The 23,413-nt window shown below is 55.4% G+C and overlaps 1 protein-coding gene across 15 annotated transcripts in view; it reads left to right on the top strand.

Annotated features, from left to right (window-relative positions):
• The window catches only part of SYNJ2 (synaptojanin 2), an 84,424-nt gene that overhangs the window by 27,252 nt on the left and 33,759 nt on the right, over nt 1-23,413 (top strand). For 7 of the 15 annotated variants that reach the window (XM_053913500.2, XM_053913495.2, XM_053913490.2 and 4 more), the window contains exons 3-7: nt 1,470-1,740; nt 5,647-5,872; nt 10,739-10,822; nt 11,757-11,840; nt 18,874-18,935. In XM_053913500.2, coding sequence (XP_053769475.1) covers nt 1,470-1,740; nt 5,647-5,872; nt 10,739-10,822; nt 11,757-11,840; nt 18,874-18,935 — 727 coding nt within the window. Of the gene's footprint in view, nt 1-1,469; nt 1,741-5,646; nt 5,873-10,127; nt 10,220-10,738; nt 10,823-11,756; nt 11,841-18,873; nt 18,936-23,413 lie in introns of those variants that run through there. The other 8 variants (XM_053913503.2, XM_053913492.2, XM_053913498.2 and 5 more) reach the window with 3 other exon arrangements.

Here is a 23,413-nt window from a genome sequence, read left to right on the forward strand (position 1 = left end):
GGGTAGGGGAGGCGGGAGCAGTGGAACTGGCCGTCCTGGGGGTCTTTTATCAGTGCCTGAAGGCCTAAGAACATTGACCACCATCACTCCAGCGATGGCCACTGACCCCTGGGAGTAGACCTTGCTGAGAACAGGGTGGGGGGAGCATCCTGTGGGCCAGACCCACGTCACTCCGGAAGGCTAGTCCATCACCCACGTCATCTCTTGGTTCCTCTGAAACATTCTCCTGATGCAGAGGAGGGCGGGGCACTGCCCCCATCGTCCCCTGAGCCTTGCCGTGCACCTGACTCACACACCTCCCCGTGTGCCAGGTGCCTGCTGGGCGGTGGGTGGTGGGAGGTGCAGAGCAGAAAACATCCGGGGGCAGTGTGGTAGCGGGGGTCCCTGGAGGGGGTGGGTGACCTTTCACGGGGGCAGGCGGCTCATTTGGGAGGATCTATCCAGCACTTGCCACGCACAGTGCTGCCTGGCAGAGCCCCAGTCCACTAGGGACGTGGGGTGGGCGGGAGGGGGTGAGCTCGGCCTGCGAGGGGGGCTGACTGGGGTGTACTCCACATGTAGAAGGGGCAACCATCCGTGTCTTTGGAGAGCAGGGTTGGCTCCAGGTGCTGCTGAGATGAGTATATGGGGTGGGGGGGAGTTCTTCTGGTGCGGGGGGTGGGGGGAGGCAGGCAGGATGGCCCTGACCAGCAGTGGGGGGCTTGTGCTGTTCTGGGGGTGCAGGTGAGTGGGGCCGGGGGAGTTGTGGAAGGCCTTGCTGCGCAGGTGGGGCAGGAGGCATCCAGGGCAGAGGCAGCATTGTGGGTGAAGGCCCGGGGCAGGGGGCATATGGGACATTTGAGGAGCAGAAGAGCCCAGCCTGGAACAGCTGCGGGACCCTGGTGACCCTACGTGGGGCCAGAGGAGGGGGCGGGGTGAGAGGGGTTCCCATTTCAGTTCCTGGAGAGTGGGAGCCATGGAAGGGTTTAAGTGGAGGAGGGAGGTCTGCCATCAGGTGAGTTTGGGAGGCCACTCCAGGGACAGAGCTTGGAGGAGGGTCATCAGCTGATGACAGTGGCTGGGGACTCATGGGATGGTGGCTTTGAGAGGCTTTGGGCAGCAGACGTGGGGGAGAGGGTGCAGGCTAGTAAGGCTCCAGGCCAGTGACCCTTAGCCCCTGACAGGCAGCAGCCTCACCTGGGGTGTGTTAGAGTGCCCACAGGTGTGGGTGGGCCCAGAATCTGCATTTCCAATAGGCTCTCAGGTGGTGCTGCTGCAGGTCCGGGCCACTGCAGAACCACAGCTCAGGCTGCGGGCCCATGTGGCAGGGGGTTCCCGAGGCTGTGAGTTGAGGAATTTGGGGTGCCAGAGGATGTGTGGGAGTCGTGAACAGAAAGTCTTGTAGTGGCTGCAAGAACTGGGCCTTTTGGGCCCCTCACTGCGAGCTGCCCACGGGGGTGCTAAGCCGTCCTGTCCGCTTCCCCCTGCAGGTGACACATCCCTGAGCTTCCTGGTTTTGGTGACAGGCTGCACGTCTGTGGGCAGAATCCCGGAGGCTGAGATCTACAAAATCACCGCCACCGACTTCTACCCTCTGCAGGAAGAGGCCAGGGAGGAGGACCGGCTCACGGCCCTCAGGAAGATCCTCAACTCGGGCGTCTTCTACTTCTCGTGGCCCAGCGACGGGTCCCGCTTCGACCTCACCGTCCGGGCGCAGAAGCAGGGTGATGACAGCTACGAGTGGGGGAACGCCTTCTTTTGGTGAGGCCCGGGGCCCCGTGTCTCCTGCCCCCAGGTCACTGGGCGTGCAGGCTCTGCTTGGCACCTGTGTCCTTGACCTTCGCTTTGCATCATCCCAGTGGGTCACCTCTGGGATCGGTGCCAGCTCGCTCCCCGCACACTGAGAGGAAGACGAACCCCACAGTCCCTGGCCCTGAGTCGGGGAGGTCTTCAGAGTGGTAGACTCGGGAAAGACAGTCTGGGCCATCGGTAAAGGGCATAAAGCCACCGTCCACGAGGCGCCCCCTCAAAGCCGGGGCGTGCGCCCTGTTCTCTGCTGTCTCCTCAGCTGTGCTGGTCACGCTCTGTGGGCAGACGTCACGCTCACGTCCCAAGTTCTCCTTGGGGAATAGTCTCATTCTCCTCTTGGGAATCTACCAGGTAGGGTCTGTTAACCCCATTTTACGGATAAGGAGACTGAGGCTTGACCAAGTGAGGGAATTCGAACCAGGCATTCTGGCTCCAGATCCCAAACCAGCCCCAACAGTGGGAAAACTGAGTCACCCTGCCAAGGTGATGCCGTCACGGTATAAGACTTGTCCTGAAGCCCAGACAGACCTGGCTGGATTTCTGCTGGCGAGCGTCTGGTGCTCCCGGTGGACATAGCTAGGTGTGGATGGCCCTGTGGGTGTGTGAATATCCGTGGCCCTCTCTGGGTGCCAGGGGATGGCCAAGATGGGTTCTGGTGCTCAGCCTGGGTCGTCAGGGGTGCCGCTCCTCTCAGATGTACCAGGAGACGCGTGAGAAGCGAACGAGCTGAAGCCAAAGCGGTAGAAGTCCTGCTGTAGAAATTGTTCCAATACGCCTTACCTAAGGGATTGTTCTTAGAATTCCAGCGTGTGTCTTCGGGCTACCCCAGTTCCTCAGCCCGAACACAGAGTGGGAGGCTCACTGCCGTCCTTCGCTGGTGCCCCCATCCCTTCGCCCAAGCAGGGGAAGTCAAAGGTCACTGGATAAATGCCTTTTCCTTGGTGATTCGGATCCTCCTGCCACAGGAATCCCTGACTTCTGTTTGGAGAAAGGGGGCTTCACCCATCCTTCCATTGCCGCCCCCGGATCTTCTCAGGTTCCCGGCTTTGAGCTTCCTGGGCAGTGCCGTGCTCGAACTTTAAAACGCCTGCGACTCTGCTGCTGGTTGGGATGCATCTCATTAGGATGCAGCTCTGACTCAGCAGGTCGGGACTGGAGCCAAGACTCCGAGTTTCCATCAAGGTAGAGATGGAGGCTCCTGGGGCCCAACTCCGAGTAACCAACCGGTCCAGGGGCTGGTGTCTCTGTGGCTCAGCAGCTGCACCTGCAGCTGAGCCTACGGACAGAAGGGCTTTGTGGGAAGGCCGTTTCGTCAGGGACTGCCCAGGGAGCAGAGGGGAGATGTCTCCGAGGCCGTGACATTCCTTGGGAACATTGCAGGGCAGGAAGGCTGTCAGGGACTCTGGATGCCCCACCCGTGGCGCTTCCCTTCTCAGGTCTCCTGCCAGCGCTGTGGCCACACAAAACCAGGAAGACAAAGCAGAGATTCACCAAATGGAGGTTCAGAGGGGCTTGGGAAGGGGAGAGCCCAGTGGACACCAGGCTCCATCTGGACTTGAGAGGAGGCAGTGGCGACTCCAAAGGGTGCCAGGCCACTGGGCCGTGCCCCAGGGTGTGGTGTTTGGGCTCACGGGACTGACCACAATTGTCGGCCCCGGCTGAGTGCCGACAATTCCCCAACCCTCCATTTGGGATGCTGTGTCTGCACCCGAGTCTGGAGTCACATGGGGTCAACGCTGAGCGTGGCTGGTGGATGAGGGGGAGTTTATGGAGGGGTGAAGTCATTTTTGGGGGCTGGTTATCAGCTCCCGCTGATGATTGTTTCCCAGTCCAAGCAGGCCTGGGAGGAAAGCACAGAGCTGCTTCCTTTCTAGCTCCTCCCTCGAGGATGTGAGCCATCTGCCTACCGAGGCTCAGGCCAGTGTGACTGCACGCAGGCCTTGCTCAGAGCTGTCCCTCGGGCAGAAGTCTCCTCCTGACCCTGGTGACTGGTGGGGGCCGTGGCTGTGTGGCTAGAAGATTCTGGGATGTTTGGAGCCTTGCCTTCATGCCACATGCGGACTTCATGCATTCGTGACGAAGGCTGGTTTATTATCTCAACTGCAGGGAGGGATGCTGGAGAACAGATGTTTCTCTGGAAAGCCACACAGTCCTCATTTGTCAGGTAGGCAGGTGCTGTGGTTCTGAGAGCTCGGGGCGGGGGGGTAACGTGGCCCCTCCCTGAGGGGGTCTCGGCGCCCAGGTGGAAGTGGCCTTGCTCACACCTGGGGAGGCTGGTCTAAGAGCTGGGGGTCACTGCTCCTTAGAGAAGCCACCTGAGATGTCAGGGCTCACAGCCCACTCCTCCCAAAACGGGAAGCGCTGCTGTCTTTAAGGAGGGCTCAAGGGCAGGGCACTGTCATCTACTGGGCAGGCCCAGAAGTCTGTTACGTTTTTTCTGCAAAACGAACGTCACATTTTTCATTTTCACCAATAACTTGATTGATCTGGATATTTTGAGTATGTTGGCCGTCTCCTGCTATTGGCTTCTAGTGGGGAGAGGCCGGGGTGCTGCTTAACATTTTCCAAAGCCTAAGACAGCCCCACAGCAAAGGATTATTTGGCCAAAATGTCAATAGTACCAAAAACCTTCACAAACCGTTTTTATACATTCGGTTAGTCACAGCACCTTCTCCATCCACTGTACAAACTTCTTTGTGCTTCAGTTGCGTTTTCACTTTTCTTGAAATAAAAAAGCATAACAATGCTGAAAATGTGTTTTCTTCCATCTCCAGTATTAAAATGGATGCACAGAAATTCGCCAATTTTGATAAGTTTCTAAAAATGCACGCTGATATGACAGCTGTCACAATACAATCTAACAAAATTGTTTCGAATGAAGTTAAAGACAACTAAGCACTACTAGAGCCATCATTGTGCAGAAAAAACGTAAGGGACGTTTTGGCCAAGCCGGTCGATTTGCTTCATGCCCACAAGAGGGAGTCTCGCGGACAGTTCTGCCTCCCTGGGTGCCTGTTAGGGGCCTCTGAATGGCTCTGCTCCGGTCCCCTGCATGTGCCACGTGGAGCCCAGAGGCAGCCCAAGGTGTCCGGGTGTCCTGCACCCCCGCCGAGCCCTCACATTTCCTAGCTACCACTTGCTCTCTCAGTGAGCTTGAGGGGGCGTTGGGAGGCTGAGCGAGTGGGAGAGGAGAGGAGGGTGTGGACACACAGGTGCAGCTGTACAGGTAGGGACCTCATCAAGAGAGGCGCGGCCCCCCAGCTCCATGCCATCGCTTCCTGGCCCCGTGACCTTGGACAAGTGGGTACTTCCCTTCGCTGTGCCTCAGTTTCTTTATCTGTAAAATGGGGTGAGTGATAATACCTGTCACATAGCATCGTTCCAAGGATGAAGTGAATTACTCCATCCTGAAGCACGCACTTGATAAACGTGGGCTGTTAGGTCCATCGTTACATCGGGGGCTCCAGAGACCCAGGACCACCCACCGTGTGTGATGTATGGAACTTTCATTACGTTTTATTTCCAGCTCATCCTCTTTTACTTGTCTGGGATTGCTTTATAACTCCCATCATGGGATAGGGATATAATTGAAATGAGCACGCATATGTTTAATGATTATTTTCATTATTTAATCACAAAACATGATTAAATTTTTACTGATGGGATTCCCAGTTGAAAACATGCTGCAGCTTCAGGAGAGGACTCCTGCCGCACCTGCATCGGTGGCCCTGCCTGGTGTCTCCGAGTCCACGGGCAGGCGCTGAGAGGGAATGCCGCCCTGCAGGGCCCCCTCCCGGCCCGCTCTGGGGCCGGGTTTCCTGGAGGGTGCGAGGTGACCCGAGTCGCTCCGTTTTGCAGGAACCAGCTGCTGCACATGCCCCTGCGGCAGCACCAGGTGAGCTGCTGCGACTGGCTGCTGAAGGTCATCTGCGGCGTGGTGGCCATCCGCACGGTGTACGCCTCGCACAAGCAGGCCAAGGCCTGCCTTATCTCTCGCATCAGCTGCGAACGAGCCGGCGCTCGCTTCCACACCCGCGGCGTGAACGATGATGGCCACGTGTCCAACTTCGTGGAAACGGAGCAGGTCAGTGCCCAGGCCGGTCCTGGCCCCAGTGGTTCGGAAAGGTGCCCCCTGTGCAACGTGTTTCCAGTGGGGGGTGGTCGAGGCAGTTAGTCTCTGATAAGCACAGCTTCCCACTCTGATTGGAGAACAGAGCGAGTCACAGGGGCCCCGCCCACAAATGTGGCCTCCGCTTTGCATTCGGGGAAAATACCGCCTCTCTGAGGTATTTTCAGCAAAAGGAAGCAGGACTTTGCCAGGATGGTGCCAGGTGGCAGTCATACAGAGAGCAGCTGACGGCGGGTGAACCAATAGAATTTAGAAATCTTAACACATGAAGAAACACCCCTCTTTCGTTCCAAATCAACTGAAGTTTCATCCTAGAAGCAGTCTCAGCACCTAGGCGTGGTGAGATCTGCCCGTTCAGCGGCCGTTGCTGTTGGCGCCCGGGAACCAGACCATCTGCTGAGTTCCTCATTGATCGGGTTTCTAAAGTCTGTCCTCATTCCTAGAGATGCTGTCTTGCAACTGCTGTTTTTCTCTCTAACTTGCAATGTGGAGGATAATGCCGCGTGCAGACTGGCAGGTGGAATAAATTAGAAGGGAACGCCCATGGAAGGCACAGGTGCAGTGTGGCTGTGGGTGTCGAGCTGCAAACACCTGTGTTTACTTAGTGGCTGCGGCTTTGTGTCCCCTCCTGCCTCCTATAGCTGGGAGAGGGGTTGCCTAGGAGGACTGTAGGCAATTTAATTCGGCACAGATTGGAGCGCCTGGCTTCTGTGTGCGAGCTGCCGCCTCCTCGGGCTTCCAGACGCTCAGAGGCGAGGACGGTCCCTTTGACTTAGATGCTGAGTGGGAGGACCTTCGAACAGGGGCCTTAAGATGAGCAGCAGGGCCAGTTTCTTGCCTGTGACTCCTCGCAACGTCTGCGCTCCTGGATATAGACGAGGCAGGTAAATAAATGTCTGGTTTAAAATGACAGAGAGAAAACAGTGCCCCTAAATGGAGGCCACTTCCCCCCACCCTGTAAAGTCTTCATGATGAAAATGACCTGCTTTTGTTCTTGTACCTCACCTTCTCTCTGGTGTGGGAGGCAGGGGCCCGGGGAGACGCATGCCATCAGAGAGCCCCCAGACAGCGTGCCCACCAGGGCATGTGGGGGAAGAAGGTGACTCCCAGGGGAGGGGAGGATTCAGCTCCCAGAGCTGATTGCAGGGGTGTCCTGTTTGGCAACATGGGAGCAAACCCAGGGCCTCTCAGCTGAGTTTGTGAGCTTGCTGGTGGGGATGCAGCAGGAACAAGACAGAGAGCTGGCCCTGGCTGTGTCCTGGTCCTCCAGGGAACTGGTCCTCCTGGTGCCTCCCACAGCCAGTGCCTCCCACAGCCGGTGCCCACTGCGAGAGCCCTGCCTGGAGAGCAGGGAAAGGCAGCAGAGCACTGGCCGGCAGGGGGGCCGGTGTGCTGGGGGAGGTGTGCTGGAGGAGGCCTGCCAGGTGCAGAGTGCGAGGGAGGCGAAGCCAGAGTCAGAACTGGTGGAGCAGGAAGGCATGAGCTCCTGTGGGAAAGCGTCCTGACAGTGGGTGTGGATGGTGCCCGTGGACCTAGCGCAGCCTGCTGGGGGGTCAGCCCCTCCCCGAAGCCCATCCTAGTAACATCTGCCGCAGGCGCATCGTCCTCCCGCTGTGCAAGAGTGCCACTTGCTCCCTGTCTGGAATCCTGGCGTGGTTTTGTTGGGTACTTTGTAGCCGTAGAGGCGCTTCGGTCCAGGCAGCGTGAGAGAAACCTGCCTGTGGCCCTGTCCCCGTTCACCCGTCCAGGTCTGACGGGGCCACAGGGGGCCAGCACATCCTGCTCCAGTTGGTGCAGCCGTGACCAGGTCAGGGTGGTGTTGCGGGACCAAGTGTGCCCCCTTGATGGCATTGTGGGTGGAGAGAGAGCGGACTGTGTGTGGCATCTTGAGGCCTCAGGCCGAGGAGTTCAGTGGGCAGAGGGGCTGATGCCTCCAGGTAGCTGTTGCCTGCCTCGAGAGCTGACACTTAAAGAAAGGGCAGCCTTTGAAACTCAGTCTCCTCGCCCGAGGCGGCAGGCAGCATCTTGCAGGAAATGAGTGCTGAGCCCGGAGCTGGAAGGAGCCTTGGCTGGGGCAGTTGGGCCCTCCTGGTGGTTGCCTGCAGGTGACCGCTGGCTGGGGGCGGGGGGCCTGCTTTGGAAATGAGACCCCTCGGGCCAAGCCCTCGGCTGTTTGGGCCCAGAAGTCCCGTGTTAAGTGCAGGAGGGCACCTGGCGGATTGCCCTGCTGACGTCCTTCTCAGACACACGTCAGGACCACACAGAGGGCAGGCGGCCCCCCGGTGGCAGCTGGGCTTCTCCTGAGCACAGTGCTCAGGGAGAGGAAAGGGACCGGCTTCTGACACCGCCCACGTCTGCCTCGTTGGAGCCTTCCCTGACGGAGGACAGCTTTTCTCGCCCGAGGCAAGCTGTGTGAGCACATGATGTTTGTGTGTGTGGAGGGGTGTTTTGTGTGCGTACATGCACACGAGTGTGAGTGTTTGTGTTGTGTGTGCATGTGTACACAGCACCTCAGTCTTTCCCGGAGGAAGCCTTGAGTCAGCCCTGGTGGGCTTGTTCTGCAGCCGTGACTCACTCACCGTGCAGAAAAACAAAACCTCCGAGGCCCCTCCATCCACCTCCCGAAGGAAAACAACAGGTGGATATTGGGCTGCTGCAGATAAGGCCCCTGATGAATCCGGGGAGGTTAGGACGGCTCTGTGGGTCCCCCCAGGAATGCGGACTTGGAAAGAATTGTGAACACCTCGTGTGGAAATAGAAGTTCAGCAAAAAGCCTCCTGGGTACGAGTGCATGTACCCAGCCCTGAGACTTCCTGCTTTGTCCCTTTCTCTTTGTGGCCATTGGGACTCTGCTCCCAGTGCTCTGTGAGAGGACCACTCAGGAGGCCAGGTCCAGGGGGTCCCAGGCCTGGTGCGGCCACCGCACAGCCACAGTGGATGCGTCCCCGTCCAGCTTTCTCTCTGTCCCGTCCGGCATCCCTCTTTCCACGGCGGAAGCCCTGTGTCCCGGTGCTGCGACCCCTGCCCAGCCTCTCCCTGTCCTCGGCGGGCCTCCTCCACACTCATGGGCAGCACTTGCCTGGTGGGAAGAACTCCCACTCCCTCGTCGACTCTCCCCTCTGTGACCAGGTGACAGAGAGGGAAGCCGAGGCTGAAAGTGGAAAAGGAACATTCTCAGGGTCATCCTGCTGGGCAAATGGGAGTGGGGCCCATGTTGGTGTCACCCCAGGGCCCAAACGCTGGCCAACCTGCTTTCACTGACCCTCCTGCCCCCTCCCCCCAAGGACCCTCAGCTAAAATCTTAGCTGCGGGGCGTCCGGTCTTTCGTGGTTAAACCCACCTTCTTCACCAGAACAGAATCACCTCGATTCCACCAGGGGTGTCCGAGGATCAGCTTTGAACTGTCCCCGTGGGGCCGAGGAGGTGACACCCTGCTAGGAGGAGGAGACACAGAACCAAAATGTTCTCGTGTGGGAGGGAGGAATGGGGACATCGGGAGGCGGCTGTTCTTCTTGCCCCCGGGGTGGGGTCTGGACTGCTGTGGCTGGCATCAGGGTTCTCTGACGCGAGTCCCCCACAAGTTCCCACTCGGGGCGCGAGGGCTGACGCAGGGAGTGGCATTGTCACCCCGTGTTCCTTAAAGTAAGGGGCGATGGTCCCCCAGCTGAAATCAGGCCCCGGGCACTGTGGAGAGTCATCTTCCAGAGAAATGCTGGCTGAGCTGGTTACCTTTGCAGCAGTGCCTCACAGGGGCTCGGGGCAGCCCTGCCTACAGCCCTTTAAACAGCAGCCTGCGACGTCACTGTCAGCAGAACGATGGAGGGTGACCAGTTGGCCGGCGGTTGGCATCTAGACCCAGGCAGCACGTTCTTAACCCAGTGCTCTTCCCCTTTGGAGAGTGAGGGATGGAATGTCAGCCCCGCAATACAGCTCATCCGGCTCGTGTGCTTCCTGCCGTCCCGGAGCCCGCGGGTCTGATGTTGAAGTCCCCCACCGCGGAATTACTAATGCATGCGCGACCTGAGCACGATCTAGCCTGTGGAAAGCTACCCGGTGAGGGGACGGGCTGGTAAGAAGTGGAAAGGACCGGCGGCGCCCAGGCCGGCCCTGCCAGGCCAGGGTAGAGTTACTCAGATAAAGGGCAGTGCATCTGAGAACGGCCGCAGCCTCCCCCTCGTGATGCTCGGGCCTGTACTTCTTGTCCCTTTCAAACTCCCTCACACGGCCGGCCGGCAGCCTGCAGGCAGATGAGGGGTCAGTTCACTCTGGACTGATGGGGGGAGGAGACGTGGTCTCTACTGTGTAAGTATCACCTGTGTCCGCTCAGGTGCTGTCACACTGGAAGCCTGTGGCAGCCACGTTGTGCGTGTTGACTCAGTGAGTGGCAGGTTTAAAGGACACAGTGTCCTAGGGCCAGGATCGACTGCAAGTTCGAGTCAAGCGTCCACTCGCATTGCCAAGTACAGGGCTGACGAGTGCCCTCAGCCATGCCTTTGGCTATGCCTTGTCCGGTTCATCCCTTCAGCCCTTTTCCTGTTGCCCCTGAAAGCAGGGCTGTGAGGGAGATCATGGTTAAATCCTGGCGCTCGCTTGCTTCTCTTCCTAAAACGGGGTGACCAGCAGTCAGCATGCCCGTGAGTGCGCTGGCCGGCCTGGGGATCAGGCAGCCGCACGGCCCCACGGGGGCGAGGAGCCCGGGCCCGAAGTCCGCTGTCTGCCCTTCACTCTGGTGTCGGGTCTCAGGCGGCCGGATCCCGTTACCGGCCCAGGACCTTGGGTTTCACTGAAGAATACTCTCCTTTCTGTTTCCTTGTGGTGCAGACGATTTACATGGATGATGGCGTGTCGTCCTTTGTCCAGATCAGAGGCTCCGTCCCGCTGTTTTGGGAGCAGCCAGGGCTACAGGTAGGTAGTAAAAAAGATACCTGCGCGTCTGTTATTATTGTTCCCCCTGCCGTCTCTCCTGGATGCCTGTGGCGGTTTCTTTTAACTTTGTTTCTTTCACGGCACAGTTTCTGGTCTTTTCCATCAGCCCATTTGGATTGAGCTGAGCCGTCAAAGTACACACACAAGTGTGTGTGTGTGTGTTGTTTGTGTGCAGAGACGTGTACATTGTGTGTAACGTCCTGGTCCTGAGCTCGCTGCTGCAGCAGCTGAAGTGGAGAGGTCTTTGCTGATAGTGAACCACGTAGCATGATTGAATGGCGGTACCTCAAGTTGGACCCCACATTCAGTATATCGGGAGCGTGGGTAGAGGTGCGTTTTTGAGAGAGTGGCTGTCCTGCAGGGCTCTGTGAGGCGGTGGGGGGGGGGGCAGGTCTGGCATGTAGAGGTGCCTGTCGTGTGGCCACGTGAGAATTGCACAGAGCTTTCCCATGATTTCTAAAAATACCCCTTGCTGTCCAAAACAGCTCTGGCCAGCACCAGAGGCATTTGGCGGCCAGTCTCCTGGGAGGAATTGGTGGGCGGGGGGGCGGGGGGGAGCGTGCTGTGTTCCAAGAACACACTTCTTGTTGCCAGTGGAATGGCGCTGCCTCATTCACGGAGTTCCTGGGGTGGGGGGGTGGGGGGGTCACAGTGCAGTGGACTTGAGCTTCCTCATCTCCAATCCCGGATCTGCCTCCCTGGCCTGAGGGGACGTGGTGTGCTCAGCACACCTCTGTGCCCGGCCTCTGTCCCCTTGGCTGTTGTGACTCCAGGCTCAGTGTGACAGCAGTTGGGTCCTCAAGCTGATGACTGAAGAGGCTCAGAGCCATCTCCCAGGCTCTCGGGGGTGTTTGACAAGGCTGGTTCTTGCCCAGCCCTTGACTTGAGACTTCACCGCCCCGTGTCACCGTAGGTGCTTTGTCCTCCTGTCTGTCACTGTGCCGCCGCTGACAGACATGGTAATGAAGCACAGCAGCTCTTAGAGCAAGGTGGACGGGTGAGTGTCTCATTTGGGCTCTGAGTTCTGAGGGTGGGGAGAAAGCTTCATGAACATTCTGTCTCCACTGGAAAGGAATGCCCGAGCTGTGTGCGGACAGCTGGTGGCATTAAGTGGTGGCAGCGAGAAGCACTCCTGAGGGTGCTCATATCACGGAAAATCCCTCTGGAGCGCATCTCAGAAGGGTGTGTGTGTGTCTGTTTTAGGGGCCTCACCGAGATGTAATTTACATACACAAACTTCACTCACGAAAAGCATACGCGTCCGTGGATCCCTCGCATTTACCAAGCCGTGTGGCCATCCCCGTAATTAATTTCAGAACACTTTCACCTGGGCTAAAACCCCTGTCTGTACGCCCAGCAGCTCCCTGTCCCCTCCCAGCTCTCCCTGAGGCCTCAGCAGCTGCTCACCTACTTTCTGTCTCCATGGATCAGCCACCGCTGGGCAGTCCAAAGGAGTGTTTGAAACTTAATTTCTTTAGATTTGGAGTCTTCCTTCTCATATTTCTGGAGCTCTGCATTTAGACGAATAAAAAAGCGAAGATGCAGTGAGTACAGAGCAAAGGGAAAGGAGGAGGCCACGTTAGGGAACAACACATTAGGGGGATGGTCACGACAGAGTCTCAGAATTTGGGAAGGACGCTCTGAAATGCGTCCATTTCCCCCAGGTGGGGGCCCGCGCACAGGATCTGCAGGCCGAGGGCAAGGCCATGCTTTGGGGTGGCTGCGGCGGTAAGCCTGTTCCCCCTGCAGTGTGCTCTGTCTGCACCCGGGTTATGCAGCCCCAGAACGGGTCTGACTCTTCAAACCTTCCAGCTCCTCGGCCCTCCTCAGTCATACTTCTAGGACCTTCCGTGTTCTGGTCGCCCTCTTCTAAAAACAAGCAAAACTCACCTGTGGAGTCCTCTTTTAAGCTGATCTCCAGTTGCCCCTCCCTTGCTGCAGTCTGCCCCTGCCGTGGAACAGCCAGCCATCCCTCCATCTGACACATCAGTGGGGCCTGGGTGTGTCGCTGTTCGGCAGCTGTGGCATTGTTCAGACCCCTACACTGTTTCTCCAGAGCCTCCACGGTCTCTTCAAAGTATGGTTCAAAGGCTCTATGCCCTGGCCGGTGTAACTTAGAGTGTCATCCCATAGCCAAAATGTCACAGGTTTGATTCCCAGTCGGGGCCCATGCCTAGGTCACAGGTTCAATCCCCAGCCGAGGCATACAATCCCTGATTCGGGTGTGTACAGGAAGACAAGCAATCAATGCTTCTCTCTCGAACCGATGGTTCTCTCTCTCCCTCCCTCCGTCTCTAAAAGCAATGATGAAATGCTCACAGGTGAGGATTAAAAAAAAATGTCTTTGTGTTCATGAATCTTTCTAAGGATTTGCTAACCTTTGGGTCTAATACCCCCACAGGTACCATCTCAATACCACCCATCATCATCACGGAGAAATTAGGTCGCCTCCACAGGGGGCCACAGGGCCGCTCCCGGGGGGGCGGGCGGGCCATGGCCTCTTTCACTGAACTGTGTGAATAGCAAGCTTAAAGATTGATTCTGGTTGTCTTTCTCCATTTTGAACTTTTCCCCTTCCTTCTTCATTTAGGTTATATTAAACGTGAAAATATTTTTGGATGAAAGGCTTGCCTTTTAAGCAGCAGCACGGCCCCCTCTTGGGGCTGTCCCGGGGAACCTGATCCTTGTGGGAAGGTGGGGCAGATGGGGGAGAGAGGTAGGCAGACAGGATGGTGGGATGACACGTTTGCAGTTTTCACAGGAACCGGGGCCCTCACTAGAAACTCCTAGATGCCGAGGCTATTTCTAGCAACCATGTCCCTGCACACTGTCGTCCTCGCTATGTCAGTAGGTTGTACAGTTTATAAATAGCCACATTGAAATTTTACCCTGCAAGCTAATTGCTCTCCTGGAAGAGTTAGTGAGAGTGTGTATTTTATACATTGTTAGTCTGTCGAAGACTTTGCCCCCCTTGTCATGTAAGAGCCTTCTTCCCACGGAACAGGCTTATCCAGCACCTGTCTTGCAAAGGAGAGTGAGGTCTGCCTTTTGAAGCTCCCCGTGGCTAAGCCGGCTGGAGGGAGAGGCAGAGCAGACCGCTTCCCTGCCGCTCCCACCTTGCCTGCATTCTCCTCCCCGCTGTCAGACACTGTTTACTAAGCCCTTGGATGCCTGGTGCTGTATGTGCTTGTTTGTGTGGCTGTACCGTCCTTTGTTCCAATGTGTAAGGTGGCTGGTAGAACAACAGTTTCAAAAGTAAGGAAGAGCCCTGGCCAGTGCAGCTCAGTAGATTGGAGCATCGTCCCATAGCTGAAAGGTTGTGGGTTCCAGTCCTGGTCAAGGCATGTACAGGAGGCAACCAATTGATGCTTCTCTCTCGAACTGATGTTTCTCCTTCTCCCTTCCTCTTTCTCCAAAAAAGCAGTGGGAGATAAAGGTCTTCAGTGAGGTTAAAAAATTAAAATAATGAAGAGGCTGGGATAGGAGGAAAAATACTTACAAAGGAAATGAGCTGAAGCCAAGATAAAGCTGCTTACATGTTCTGACCATGGGTCTCGCGTGTTGCCCAAAGCTCCCGGGCTGAAGGCAGGCACGGCAGAGAACAGGTCGCTCTTCATGTGACAGAGAGCACAGACTGTGAAGCGATGCAGACCCGGGCTCTAGTTTAAGTTCTGACTCCCCTGCCCAGGAACCACATGCTTCTGAAAAGTTCTTATCCCAAAAAATGTTTTCATTTCACACACGAAGTCCTTATTTCAAAAAAAAGTAGACAAGTTATTTTCTTCGCTAAGCCTCAGTTTACTCTTCTGTAAAATGGGGTCAACAGTACCATCCTCAGGGTTATGGAGAAGATTAAGTATGAAAACGTGGACTGGAATTTCGCACGGTGTCTAGAACTGAGAAAGCGCTGAAAATGGCAGCTGTTGATATTACTGACATGAGTTATAACACCGAGGAGACAAAAGCCCAGGGTGTGTCAGGAGAAGCGAGACTATTCACATCTGGAAAGTGGAATGAGGATTTCCCCCTGTGTCTCCCTGAGGACATTGAGGTATAGTGACAGTGTCCTCCTATCTCTCTCAGTATGTGGCACAGGGACCGGTCTCCTAGGCTGTTCCATCTCCCAGCCCTCACAGATGCCAGTAATAAGCTGTTTATCCCATAGACACTTATTGAGCATCTGGGGTTACATGAGGCATGGTGCTTGGCATCAGGTACAGCCTCTGGGGAGCAGGGGACAGGGTACAACAGCCTTGGGTGAATAGAGCCCGTGAGAGAGGCCGCTCTGGGGAGGGCCACTCACCCAGGCCGAGGGGGCGGCGTCTGAGCTGACTTGGGAAGGTGGGGGCAGAATCACCAGGCGAGGAGGGCAGGCCTTGCCGGGGGAACTGTGGGTGCAGGTGTTGTAGCCACTGAGCTCCCAGCAGACGAGGGGAGTATTCTGGTCTGGCTGCCTGCAGTCCTAGGGATGGGATTTGGTAGGAGGTAGGTTGGGAAAGGCCAGCAAGGGCCAGATCAAAATGGGCTTGTAGTTCTGCTGAGAAGGTTATACTTCCCCGCCCAGGATCCACCAAAGGAGCGGTGCCCAAACTTTGCTGCACGTTAGTCACCTGGGCAACTTTAAAGCTCCGATGCCCAGGCTGCATGATGCCCTGATTACATCACATTGTTGGGGTGGGAGCCAGGCGTGCATACTTTGTGAAAACCCCTAGGTGACTGCCACGCTCAGGAAGGGTTGGGGACCATGCAGGGGTATGCCAATGAACCAGTTTTCTAAGGGCTGGGGTGAGGAGTTCAATTTGCAGCCTTTGCCCATTACCGTGGTGTAAATGCTCCCATCACGGCCAATTTCAAGCCACCAGCTCGTTGTTCCCAAACCTGGAGTTGGGAAGAGAGATGCACACAGTAGGCTGACTGGAGAGATGCACACAGTAGGCTGACTGGGGAGACTCGCAAGCACCCTTTGTGGTCGTGGGGCTCTCTGAAGTGCTGGAGCAGACTCTGGGCCAACTCACAGCTGGGCGTCCTCGAGACTGTGGTTACTCTCATGGCCGCCGTCCCTAGGTCTGTGGTCTGTAAGAGTGAAGTGATGACTTCAGATGGGGGTGACTGTCCAAGTGTCCGCCCGGCCACAGGAAGAGGTGGGTGAAGGAGAAGAAGGGAGACGACAGAAAGCATCGCACTCAGCTCCGGTGTGCTGGTGCCAACAGCGGCTTCATTCCAGCCCCGACTGAAGCTGCTCCGCGAGGCTTCCAGCACACCATGGCCTTGGAGCTAGGTGACACCAGAGAGGACCGATGCGGGTCAGTGTCAGAGTGGACAGAGGAGGAGGCCGGGTTGGGGGAGGCAGGCTGCATCAGGCTGCAGCAGGCTGCTGTTTCCCGGCTGGTCCCCCCCGTCCCCGAGTCCCACTGTTGTGGCATCCTGCCCTGTTACTTGTTCTGCTTGTACTGCTTGTTCTTGGTACGTAGGGGCACAGTTTCCATCCGATTAATTTGCACTTGTGAGGCAGACTTGATAGAAACCTGGAAGTGTGTTTCTAGGTCTTTCCTTGGTGTTCCCATTGTGGGGGAGTCGTCCAGGGCAGGGAATTCAGGGTCCCCCATCTCTCCCCAGTCTTTCTATAGCAGCACCCAGTGCCGTGTAGACATGGGTGTCGGGTGTGCTCACTAACTCTGTCCGGGGCTGGTGACGCACTTTTCTTGTGATGGGAGGAATTTCCAGCCCAGAGGTTGGACACTGCCAAGTTGGGTCACCCACCGCTGAAATTCCTACCTGTTTGAAGAGAAATGCTGGGCTGTGACTCTGGGGAGGGACAGTTAGACACGTCCAGTAACAGGACGGTCACGGCTGAAATCCAGGCCTTCACGCCCTCCTTTTCTGTCCTCCCCTTACTGCGTTCCTATGGGGACAACTCCAAAAACAGCCACAGTCTCCCTGAAGCAGGGGGAGACTTCTGGCGATGACTGACAGACAGACAGACACGGAGCAACCACACCTTCTCTAGGGTTTCAGCCCTCAGGGAGCTCAGGGTGGCTGCGAGGAACGCAGACCCGATTTCCACAGGAAGTTCAGAAAAAGAGACGGGCGCTGCCTTGCCCGGGAGTGCCGGGCCCAGCTGTCCTCCTGGCACCGGGTCGCCGGGTGGGGAGAGCTTTTGGAATTAGGGAGCTCACGACCTCAGCCAGGTGTGGACGGCCACTGGGAAAATGGGGAGAATGAACGCAGCCACACCATGAAGGCCATTCCGGTGGAGCCGCCTTCGACACTCCCCAGGGTTTCTTGGGGCCAAAGGGGATCTGGGCCCTATTTATAGACTCACTCAGATGGGCAGACCCAGTCCCAGACTCCTCCGGGTCTGCAGCTGGGAAGCCGGTTTTCTAGGCGGGCACTTTCCTCAGGTGGGAGGTGGATGCCTGTGTTACCTGTGGAGCGAAGAGCTGTCGAGTAACACTTGATATGTGTTCAGAGTGACTGCATCTGGTCCTGCAGGTGAGCCCAACAGCACCATTTTTATAACGCTCAGTGACAACAAGAGTGAACAGTACGTGTTGAGAAACTATCTTGAAATAGCTTCAGAGCCGCAGCCAAGTTGGCAGAGCAGGAGAGAGAACTGCTGTGTCCTTCACCCAGAGCCACTGAATGTCACCATCTCGCCACACACATGTGCTGTCACGTTCTGAACCGCCGAGAGGAGGTTGCGTACCCCGTCTCAACGTGTGGTCCCGCCAGGCTGTTTCTCCTAAGAGCAAAGACCCTCTCTTACGTCACCACAGTCCAGGGACACGTGCAGGCGATGTGACATCAACATGGCTCCTTGATCTGACCTGCGGTCCACATTCCGGATTAGTCAGTCGTCTCAGTTCTGCCCGTCTCAGCACTACCCGCCCCACCTCCGCCAGTTGCCACATCTCTGGTCTCCTTCAGTCTCAGTCACTTCCTCTGCCTTCTGTCTCCTGTGACCTTTGTGGAGAGCACTGGCTGCCTTTTTCTTTAAAGCAAACGCGCTGCATCCTGGCATTCCCTGGTGTTCCTTCACGGTCAGGTTCAGGGTCTCGATCCTGGGCGCTGTGTCCTTCTCAGGGTGTCCCCCTACCCCCCGTCAGTGACGTGAATTTTGATCCCCTGGGCAAAGTGCTACTACTCAGTGTCTTCACTTAGTCCCTTTTCCTTGTCAACCAATGAGCAACCTGTGGGGGACGCTCGGAGGCCCAGCCAGCATCCCGCTCCCCACGAGACTCTCCCCAGCAGTTGTGGGCAACGCGGGGCTTTCGCTGGGCGACTGTTGACTGTTATGGCTGTGAGATGGTGACTTCCCACCGCTCCCTCCACATCTGCCAGGTGGTGTTCTACTCTAGGGAAGAGCCCTCCCTTCTGCTCCATCCACCCGCCCGCCCATGAACCCAGCCAGCCGGCTCTCCTCTGGGCAGGTCCGTGCATGGGCTCCTATTCATCCTTCACGTCACGGTCCATCACTGTCCCTAACTAGTTCAGTGCTCGCAATGTCCCAGGTTTGTTCAGAGAGAGCCCTTCCAGGCTGTCTCCTGTAACCGTATGTAGTTTTAAGCTTGTTTTTTAAACTTCCGGTGTTGATAGCTAGTTCTGAATAATAAGGCACATTAGTTTGCAGGTCGTTAGTAACCCAGGTTTTAGGGGCACTCTGGGGCCCCACTGTTGTAGAGGACGCTGGGACCCTGATCTCTCTCCTGTTGGCGTGGCTATACCTCCAACCACGGAAGCATTTGTGGGTCTGACACGGGCCCCGTGGTCTTACCCCGCAGTTTCTCTTCTGTCTGCGGAAGGATCCAGTGGCATGGGCCGCGCTGCAGTACGGACTGGGCCACAGCCGAGCCTGACTCAGGCTGCAGGGCTGGAGTTCAAGGCCTGGCCTTCCCAGGCTGGGAGGGGCCTGGGAGGGGGCTGGCAAAGGGCTGCTGGCGGCCTGGCTGGCAGCTTGTGGTGGGGGAGGGGGACCACCACTTCCTGGGTTCACAGAGTAGCTGGAGTCACTGGTGTGGTTTCTGTTTTAGGTTGGCTCCCATCATCTGAGACTCAACAGAGGCCTGGAAGCCAACGCCCCAGCTTTCGACAAGTAAGTTCATCTGACATATCCTAAGCTTGTCCTCCGTAGGGGTCTGTCTTCCCTCAGACAGTAGCACAGCGGACGGCAGGCAGGCAGGGGAGGGCCCCACACCCCGGATCTAAATTTGCCCTTTACTTCGGTCCTTTGCAAAAGGGAATTTCCAAAATGAGATTTTTACCTGCTCTCAGGTTCCCTGAAGGTTCAGTAGTAAATTCACAGGTAACACTTGGTATTATTTTATCTTATCAGTTCCTTCTGCAGTGAAGCTTTATCCATTCGCCTGGTTAATAAGGGATCATCTAAATAATAGGCTATTTGTAGCTGTTCAGTTTTGTTTTAAAGTAACATTCATAGGTTTTTTGTCCTGGCTGGTGTGGATTGGTGAATTGAGTGCTGGCCTGTGAACCAAGGGGTCACGGGTTTGATTCCCAGTCAGGACACATGCCTGGGTTGTGGGCCAGGTCCCTGGTTGGGGGCGTGTGAGAGGCAACCAAGTGAGGTATCTCTCACATCAATGTTTCTCTCCCTCTCTTTCTCCCTCCCTCCCCCTCTATCTAAAAGTAAATAAAATCTTTATTTTTTTAAGTAGTATTCATAGGTTTTAAAAGTCAAGACATTGAAAGGTACAAAGTGAGAAGTAAAAGTACCCTAACTTCCAATTCCCACTGCTGGGGATTTTACTGTTAGTTTTTTTCATGTATCCTTCTAGAAAAGAATTGGCATGTACATAGTTCATGTTTTAAAACACAAATTGGATCACAACACAGTATTTTGCAGTTTGCTTAAGAAAAGCCATTGCTAACCTGAACTCTTAGTAATTTGAACTTGAATGGTGAATACCTTCCTAAAATGTCTGCTTTTTTAATCTAAATACTAAGCTTAAAGTTATGTTAGAGACTGTCATAAAGTTTCAGAAAGTAATTTTGTATTCTAATCACTGTACCGGAAGCTCCGTGCGGCCCTGAAACTTGTTTGCGGGCATCCCCTACCAGAGACTCGTAACGCCAGACCGCCATGGCCCCTCTCAAGCACGGCCCAGACCGTGGCTTTTCCTGGGAAGAGGTGTGTAGCCTGTTAGGAATGTGCTACTGCCTTTTCTTCCCGAACACTGTTAAAGTGGCCTGTGCAGGGTGCATATGGACTTCTTTTAGTTGGCATTGACCTACATTAAATGTTCATAGGAAATAGTAAACATATAACCTACTGTGAAATTCTTCCTGAGTTGGCTGGAAGCAAAAGAGAAGAGGTATACTGGGCTTGTTTCAAAAACCTTCAAGTCTGTATGACTTTTTTTTTTTTTTAATTAAGAACATCCCGTACACTGAGTTTTAAATCTCTGTGTGTGTGTGTGTGTGTGTACTTGAGAGTATAAGCCCTCTCCTTTCCACGCTCACTGCTGCCCTAAGTCTGAGGGTGAACTCAGTCTCCTCTGTGAATCACCAAACACCTTCCTGAGACCATACGCCCTCTTGCAGGCGGCGACTGCTTCAGATTCAGGCTTCTGGTCAGCCCCCTTTCCCATGCGCCCTAACCTGGAGGCTGGACCAGCTCTGGGTCCTCTCCTGCCCCCAGGGGAGCTGCCTGGATGTCCTGGTGCTGCTGATGGGGTCACTGTCATTGCAGAGCAGTTTGGAAGTGAGTGTTTGGGACTGAGGTCATGAGTTTCTCCAACGGACAGTGATGGGGTGCTGTGGGCCCCCAGGAAGCAGGGCTGTCACCCCTGGAGGGATGCCTCCAGATCTCTGGGACTTCACAGGGCCGTGAAGAGTCTCAGTTCTTTGGTGTGTTTGGTCCAGAGTAGGTCCCTCCGCCCACCCTCACACCGAAACCCTGCCTGCGGGTAGCTTTGACACCCACAGAGTACTCGGCTTCAGCGCTGTACCCGCTCCCTGTGTTACTACTCTCTGTCATTCTGTCATCTGTCTGCCGCATCTGGAGGAAGGGGGTGTTCGAACAGGCCTTGGGCTGTGACTGCAGCGTCATGCACTTTTGGTGACAGTATTAGCCTGTCACTGGGCGGTGCCTGTGTCACCTCCAGGGGACAGTGAAGCTGCTCCATCCGCCCTCCCTCCCTTCGCATGGGTTTAACTGTCAGTCCCCCCATTATGCCGAGTGGGAGAGGGATGCTCCCCAGGGAACTCTGACTGCTCAGTGTCCTGAAAGTCTCCCAGTTCCCCGAGGCACTCCTTGTGACAGCAGCAGATGGGTACAGAGTGCGCACAGAAGACCCTACGTGCTCAGAGCCCCGGAGGCCGGGGGGAGCCTTGCTCTCGCTGCCAAGGCTCTGTTCCTTAGAGCCTGTGAAACGAGTCTTTCAGTTTATCAGTAATAAATTCATCAATTTATCAATAAATCGAAAGGAGAACCAACTCCCATGCGACCGCACCGGACTTGTCACGGTCACCCACCTTTTAGTCCTCGTACCACTCTTTATAGGATTACTTAGCCTTATGGTACAGACGAAGGCACTGGGGAGGGGAATCACTTGATTAGGTCTGTTTGGGGCTGGTGACATGAATGATGGTGCTTCTCTTGGAGCCTTGGAGTTTGGAGCCAGCTGGGATGTGCGTGCAGGCGTCCATCAGAAAGACATCAGACATCAGCCTTATTTCTGATATGTTCCGCGGTGGCTTGGTCTCGGCTTGGATGTATGGCCACGGTGGGCTTCCTCACATTTCACCCCCAAATTAAGGGTGCCGTCTCAGTGCCGGGCAGCTCAGACGTCCCACCAGAGTAGAGCCTGCTGTTCGGTCCACGGGCCAGGCCACAGGTCAGGACGCCCCTTCCCAGGGCAGGCAGACCCAAAAGAGCCCAGAAAGGCCAGGCTGTGAATGTTCTGTTTCTTCAGCAGCCTCACCCCGGGCTGCTGTGCACAGTTCTGGGGACAGCGCGCAGCCTGCTGGAGCCCCTGAGTTCACTGATCTCACCTGTCCCTACGTCTCCCCCCGGGGGGAGGGGGGGGCGCCGAGGGGTGGGCAGGGCTGCTGGGAGCATTGCTCTGGGGAAGTCCATCCACACAGGCAGGCGTCCTCAGCTCATCAGCTGAGAAACCCAAACTGCCCGCTTCCCAATCATGTTCTTCTACCCAGTGCTACCCGTGAGAGGTAGTAAAAGAGTGGTTTTTCTCTAATGGGGATAGTTGTGCCCGGGCCGGTGAGCTGGTAGGCATGTCGTTCCGTAACTGAAGGGTTGCGGGTCCAGTTCCTGGTTGGGGCGCGCACGGGAGGCAGCCAGTCAGTGTTTCTCACGTCGATGTTTCTCTCTCTCTCCCTTCCTCTCTCTCCAAAAGCAATTAAAAAACTGTCTCTGGTAAGGATTTGTTACAAAGTGTTCTTTGGAGATTTTTTTTAATTTGTATATAAAATAAACATTGTAGAAATTTGGAAAATAATGAAATGTTTAAGAAAAAAGTTTAAGTGACATAAAATTCCACCGCTTTTAACATCACAGTATGCTGTCTTCTGGTCTTTTTTCTATATTTAGGTGTAAAAATGGCCCTATTAAATTAGTTTTCTACCTGCTTTTTACATTGCATCTTTTGCCTATGCTTTTAAAAGTACTACATTTAGCCCTGGCTGGTGTGGCTCAGTGGATTGCGTGCTTGCCTGCGAACCAAAGGGTCGCCGGTTCGATTCCCTGTCAGGGCACATGCCTGGGTTGCAGGCCACCTGGCGGTCAGGTCCCCAGTAGGGGTGCATGGGAGGCAACCACACACTGATGTTTCTCTCCCTGTCTTTCTCCCTCCCTTCCCTTCTGACTAAAATAAATGAATGAAATCTTGAGAAAAATAAATAAAAATAAAAATACTACATTTAAACATTTCTACCTTTAAAATTATAAAGTTACTTTTCAAAAGGTGGTGATAAAAGGATAATCTCTCCCTAATATATCAATGTAAGTCTTCTTAAAATGGTCCTTGATGTACAAATAACTTTCCTGAAGACTGAAATTTTGTTGTGCCATCTTGTTTGGGTTAAACCTCATAAAATGCAGCGCTCAGATAAAAATCAGACCCTTGGGGTGGCTCTGCTACCAGGGCTCTAGTTTGCAGGACAGACTGTAGACAGAAAGTGAAGCAGATTAACTTCACAGACATGCATGTGGCATTTCCAAGGCTCTGTTGACGAAAGGCCAAGCCAGCTGCCCTAGATGTGACGGGGTGCTTTATAGAAAGTCCTTCCTCTGGTGAGCTGGGTTTATTTATTCTTTTTTTTTAAAGATTTTATTCTTTTACTTTTAGAAAGGGAGACAGAGAGGGAGAGAAACATCAGTGTGTGGTTGCCTCTCACGCACCCCCTACTGGGGGCCTGCCCTGCATCCCAGGCACGTGCCCTGACTGGGAATCGAACCAGCGACCCTTTGGTTTGCAGGCTGGCGCTCAATCCACTGAGCCACACCAGTCAGGGTGGTTAATTTATTCTTGGCTGGAGCCTTTCATGCGGAGGCTTGTGCCGGAACTGAGTGCCCAGCGAGCCCTTTCCACCCCC

This window comes from Desmodus rotundus, chromosome 11 (assembly GCF_022682495.2).
Source record: "Desmodus rotundus isolate HL8 chromosome 11, HLdesRot8A.1, whole genome shotgun sequence".
Taxonomy (NCBI): Eukaryota; Metazoa; Chordata; class Mammalia; order Chiroptera; family Phyllostomidae; genus Desmodus; species Desmodus rotundus.